Source organism: Impatiens glandulifera, chromosome 6, assembly GCF_907164915.1.
Source record: "Impatiens glandulifera chromosome 6, dImpGla2.1, whole genome shotgun sequence".
In the NCBI taxonomy this organism is placed as follows: domain Eukaryota; kingdom Viridiplantae; phylum Streptophyta; class Magnoliopsida; order Ericales; family Balsaminaceae; genus Impatiens; species Impatiens glandulifera.
The window spans coordinates 22,713,370-22,719,153 of NC_061867.1; the positions used below are offsets into that span (position 1 = coordinate 22,713,370).

A 5,784-nucleotide genomic window follows, 5' to 3' on the forward strand; every position below is an offset into this window, starting at 1 on the left:
TTAAATATGTAAAGTTGATAAATATATAAATAATATAAAAAAAAAGTTAAAAAGTTAGTGTAAGAAAAAAAATTTTAAGAAATTTTTTTGAATTTAGAAATGAATTTTGGGTTGGTGAAGAATGACTGTTTAATGTGATTTTTAATGTATTTTAAATTTAAAAATGAATTTGTTGGTTGAAAATGATGTAAACTATATTTATATGAAAACAAATAAAAATAAAATAAATTATTAACTTTTGACATGGTCAAACAAGCAATCTATTACAAGTAAAAGAAAGTAAAAGAAAATTCAATGTAAAAGAGGAACTTTTTACCCACTTTTTATCTTTACATTCATGGTTAAGGAAAGAGATGGGACCGGACGATTATCGGCAATGTTCACATTCAAGAAATTCAATTTGGGCATCAAACCCTCATTATCATCATCCCCTTTCTTTATTCAATTGTGACGGACACTGTAAAACTTACAAGAAGAAGAAGTAGTAGTAAGCCTTCTTATTTCTCTCTTTTGACTTTCTATATAGCCATCTTTCTTGATTAACGTTCTCAACTGCCTGCTCTCATTTACTAATATTATATTTTGCACTTGGATCTTCTCTCAATGCGCGCCAGATCGTTTGATTGAGTGATTCTTGTATTCTCTGCGTTGTTTTCGTCATCTCCGATTCCTTCCAGCGAGATTTTCCAGGTGGGTTTATGCGATTCGTCAAACGTCTAATTAACTACTTTTTTTTTTGTTGAATTTGCTTCTGTCAGAAGTCAGTATTCAATTATTCATGCGAATCTGGAATCTGGGTATCTGTATTATAAGCTTTTACGCCAAAGTTCTACTACAAAGTTACAAAATTTGACATTTATCTATCATATAATAAGCTCTAACTGTTGATTCATTTCTCTCTTTACTTGTGATTGCTTTTCTTATGTAAACTAGAGAGACATGATTTTGCTGATGCTTGGGTGAATTTTGTTTTTTCATTTGTTCCTGTAGTGAATTAGATTTGGCCAATATGACAGAAGAATCGAAGAGTTTCTTGAAGAATTTCTATATACCTGATTACATTCTTTTATCTGATCGTGAGAAAGATACTGTTTTTGAAGCACCAGCATGCCCAGTATTGGTGTTCATTAACTCTAAAAGTGGAGGTCAGCTTGGTGGGAATCTTCTTGGTACATATCGATCTCTTCTTAATGAAAATCAGGTATATTTCATTGATTCTTTACTGTTGATATGGATTCTGAAACTTCATTTTGAATTGCTTTAAAACTTTTTTTCTGTATTTAGGTCATCGATTTGCTTGAAGAGGCTCCTGATAATGTTTTACGGAGAGTGTATTTCAACTTAGAAAAACTCAAGTCCAATGGTGATGAACTTGCCCCTCAGATTGAGGAGAAATTAAGAATCATAGTGAGTTCATCTCTGTATGTTCTTAACATTTGTACTTCAATGCCTTGCATTTTCTTATGTCATGAATTGATGTTTAGGTTGCTGGTGGAGATGGCACAGCTGGCTGGCTGCTTGGAGTTGTTTCTGATCTTAAATTGTCTCAGCCACCACCGATTGCTACAGTGCCCTTAGGAACTGGAAATAACCTCCCTTTTGCATTTGGTTGGGTAAGTGGTAACACTAGTACACAGTTGATGAGATAATTTTTGTGTGATTAGTTTTAGTTTGATGGAAAATCAGGAAGATAGCCCATTTTGAAACACTCTCTGGGTATGAATCCGGACCCAGATGAGAAACCGTGAATAAATTTCCAAATGTATGACTAAGACACTAAGTTCTTCTATTTCAAAATGTGATCTCATATGGATCCACATCTAGATGAAATATTTAACAAAAAAAAAGTTTTTTCAAATGCTAATAAGCAAGCCTCGTATGGTCTAGTAGAATAAGTTCAATACTGGCCTGTTTGAAACATGATAAAAGGTTCATGCTGCTTTTGAACCAGGTGATGAAACTTTTGCACCTGTGTTCTGGTTAGCATTTTCATCAAAACATTTAAAATTATTTGACGAATGTCATTGATATGCACGAGTTTCTTATTATTTTCTTTTCATCTTCAAATTCTTCTTTGAGCATTAGCATGATCATGTTTTGTGGTTGCTTTATTCTCCTTTGGATGCTTTTGATCACCTTGCATATCGGGTAACATGAGAATTCTGATTTGCAGGGAAAGAAGAATCCCGGGACTGATACTGATTCTGTGTTGTCATTTTTAAATCGAGTAATAAAGGCGAAAGAAATGAAAATAGACAGGTTTGTCATTTCTTTACTTGATGAACTCATATGGTCACAGGCAACTAGTTTATTGTGAGAAGGATTTACATTTCAAATATGACACTTCAATGATAAAGCTGCATGATGCAAGAAACTTAACAATGATAAGCTTTTATACTCAACTATATACCTCTAAAAACCGCAAAAAATACAGACGAGGACGACATTTCATTTGTCAATATGATTTTTTAACCATATCAATCACTATGGCATTAATGAATGAATGATTGAATGATTTGTTCACGAATGATTTCTACTGCTAAGACACTCCTTTTCTCCATACATGTTGGTATTTGAACTCCAGACACTTGCAACTATGGCAAGGCATTGGATACCCTTAATACACATGGCTCCATTTCGAAACACTTTTTGAATTCTGGATCGGGATCTGTCTTGTCCAAGTTTAGTTTCCAAACATTTCCGTATCTGATCCAGAACCATTTTCATATCAAAAACCAAATTTTAAAAGTGTTTCAAAATGGGGCCAATATCGTTCAATTTTGTTGTTCTATATAATTTAGTATTCGTGCTTTCAAAAGTTAACACTTCCTAATCTCATCGTTATATGATCTTCTAATGTGTCTCTTCCTGTAATTGTCATCTATAATCCAGCTGGCACATTCTAATGAGAATGAGGGCTCCAAAGCAAGGCGATTGTGATCCTCTTGGCCCCCTTGATTTACCTCATTCCTTGCATGCCTTTCAACGTGTTTCTTCAACAGACACTCTCAATGTTGTAAGACACTGAATTCTTGATTTCTTAATGTTTTTTCCGTCATGGAATGAACCTAACGAAACTATAAGAAAGTTATCTTTTTAATTTCCTACTATAAAATTTGATAGAAGTTCATTTTTCTTTTTGAAACTTTCATCAAAGATTCGTTTTGCTTCCTCAATTTTTTGGGCTCGTTTTGCTTTATGTACTTTTCAAAAATTGAAAAAATTACTTCCCGTCATCAGTTCTTGGTTAGCTTCATTAAAATTTCTTAAATCATCTATACACATTTCTTAAATCTCTTGGTTAAAATAGTTTTTCTTTGTTAAAATTATGACGGAAAGTTATTTGAGCCATTTTTAAAAGTTCATGAAGCAAAACGAGCGTGCCACAACTTGGAAGCAAAACGAGGTTATGATGCAAGTTTAGGAAGTAAAATGAGCTTATTTCTGAAAAAAATGTGTTGATAATTTGTTTAATTGTGGATTTTTTTGCCTTTATAAGAAAATAACTTACTCTTTTGTTAAAAAAAGAGTAAGATTGCTATGTGCTACCTTATGACCTTTATAGTTTGATTTGATAACTGCATTTTTATAAGATATCATAAGACTTTAATAAGGATTGTTCATGAAGCACAGTAAAGGTGATTTCTTCTGTCGGCTTGGATAAAATAGTTCAACGGTTGGACAATAACACTGTTATATGTCGTCTTGGATAAAAAACAAGCCAAACTACAATAGAATCAGTAAACAGTTGTGGATGCTAGTTATAACTAATATAATCTACATTCTTGCAGGAGGGTTTCCACACATTTCGTGGAGGGTTCTGGAATTACTTCAGCATGGGTGTGTTCATTTCTTTGCTTTAGTTCAGACCTTAATGACTTAAATAATTGTTGAACTCCAGTAACTGTCAGCACGCCAGTCTCATTGAATATTTTGTTACAGGCATGGATGCTCAAGTATCTTATGGTTTTCATTCTGAACGGAAGGAGCATCCTGAGAAATTCAAGAATCAGTTGATAAACCAGGTATCGGCCCCATTTGAAATAGAAATACTCATATTATGATCCATATATGTTCAAGATAAAATAGATATGCTCATATTTTGATCACTAACATATCGGCCCCATTTGAAAACACCTTTTTAATTTGTTTTTGTATATGGATTCATTTCTACCAACTTAAAAAACAAAATGCTAGGATTTCCTTTATGCAGAGATCTCTCCATTACTATAATCCAGAAACAAAAATAGATTATTGTGGTTGGTTCCATTTGTCCCTTTTTCAAGCTCATGTAAATAGATCACAGTAGTGCATTACAATGATAATGTAGATTTGTCATCTTTGAAGTAAATATGTGATCTTTCTTTATCATGTTTGATTTAGAGTACTTATGCCAAGCTTGGATTCTCGGCTTCCCTTTCCAATCCTTCAAAGTGAGTAAATTGAAAAATACATGGGGCTTTCAGTTTTCTTTTAGTTTTTTTTATCTTTACTATTAATTAGAACATTATATAGGAATATAGCTCAGCTGGGAAAGGTTAAGATCATGAAGAATGGAAAATGGGAAGAACTCCCAATTCCTCCCAGTATCCGGTCTATAGTCTGTCTGAACTTGCCAAGCTTCTCAGGGGGGTTCAATCCATGGGGAACTCCAAATCAGAAGAAATCACGCTATGTATGCCAGTTCAACACTCTCCCCTTTATTTGTGTTCAATTTTTGGCATGGTCTCTGGATTGTTTTTGTTTAAATTTCTTATAGATGTTATTGATTGATTCCTGCAGAGGGATTTGACTCCACCATATGTAGATGATGGTCTTATTGAGATTGTTGGGTTCAGAAATGCTTGGCATGGACTCGTTTTGCTCGCTCCAAAAGGCCACGGAACTCGCCTCGCACAGGTCACTAGAAACTCTGGTTCTTTTATATTTTAAATGTCAATGTTTGTATAATTTTGATTTTGATCTTGATTTTGTGTTTGTTCTTCATGTAACAGGCGCGCAGAATCAGATTCGAGTTCAACAAGGGTGGGGCAGATCACACATTCATGAGGATAGACGGGGAACCATGGAAACAACCCCTCCCAGTTGATGATGATACAGTTATAGTGGAGATATCTCATCTTGGGCAAGTGAAAATGCTAGCCACTCACGAGTCTAGATCCAAAAGTGTGACAGAATCTCCTTCATCTCCCAGCCATCATGAACCTGAAACTGAACCTGACAGTGGCGATGAAGAAGAAGGATCGGTAGGAGAGGAGTGGAGAAAATTCGGGGCGGCCGAAACATTCAAAATCCCAGATGAAGTTGACATTTCTCACCTCAGTTAGCCAAGTAAGTCAAATCATAATAGACCCATGAACTATTTATAGTAAATTATTGAAAAGAGATTGATTTCCCCATTAGGAATATGTTGAAACCGAATATCTATTTGTTATTCTCTGATCAAGATTGTTGAATTTCTCTTTAGATGTAATAATAATGGAGGGAGGATCTTCTTCCTCCATTAATGAAATATATTTTTCTTAATATATCTATCTATATATATATATATATAGAAGAGAAAGAGAGACCATGATTTTATTAGATCATACTCTCATTCTCTCTATCTCGGTCGCATTCTCTCTATCTCGGTCGCCGGAAAAATGGGTTGTTGTTTTTCAAGGACGACGGCGGATATTAATCGAGTTCAACCAATAAATCATGATAATAAACGGAGGTTGGCGGAGCCTGTTATGTATGGCGGGATATCCCCTCCGCCACCTTTAGAGGAAGAAACCGTCGGAG

The 5,784-nt window shown here is 34.5% G+C and overlaps 1 protein-coding gene across 2 annotated transcripts; it reads left to right on the forward strand.

The window, feature by feature from the left end:
- Positions 1-389: 389 nt before the first annotated feature.
- On the forward strand, positions 390-5,531 carry LOC124942080 (diacylglycerol kinase 5-like). Of its 2 annotated transcripts, XM_047482494.1 has the most exons (13): positions 390-487; positions 615-690; positions 991-1,201; positions 1,285-1,407; positions 1,485-1,613; positions 2,174-2,259; positions 2,893-3,016; positions 3,792-3,840; positions 3,943-4,025; positions 4,384-4,433; positions 4,516-4,675; positions 4,783-4,899; positions 4,995-5,531. In XM_047482494.1, the coding sequence occupies exons 3-13, from the start codon at positions 1,010-1,012 to the stop codon at positions 5,325-5,327; spliced, it is 1,446 nt and encodes a 481-aa protein (XP_047338450.1). In that variant the 5' UTR covers positions 390-487; positions 615-690; positions 991-1,009; the 3' UTR covers positions 5,328-5,531. The 2 variants fall into 2 exon arrangements, with proteins under 2 accessions (XP_047338450.1, XP_047338451.1); XM_047482495.1 differs by lacking the exon at positions 390-487 and having other exon boundaries at positions 526-690.
- Positions 5,532-5,784: the final 253 nt, after the last annotated feature.

Coding starts and splice junctions, on each gene's coding strand:
- LOC124942080 (XM_047482494.1), top strand. CDS start 1,010: ATGACAGAAGAATCGAAGAGTTTCTTGAAGAATTTCTATATACCTGAT. Junction 3,841..3,942: donor CTGGAATTACTTCAGCATGG/GTGTGTTCATTT, acceptor ATTTTGTTACAG/GCATGGATGCTCAAGTATCT. Junction 4,900..4,994: donor ACGGAACTCGCCTCGCACAG/GTCACTAGAAAC, acceptor TTCATGTAACAG/GCGCGCAGAATCAGATTCGA.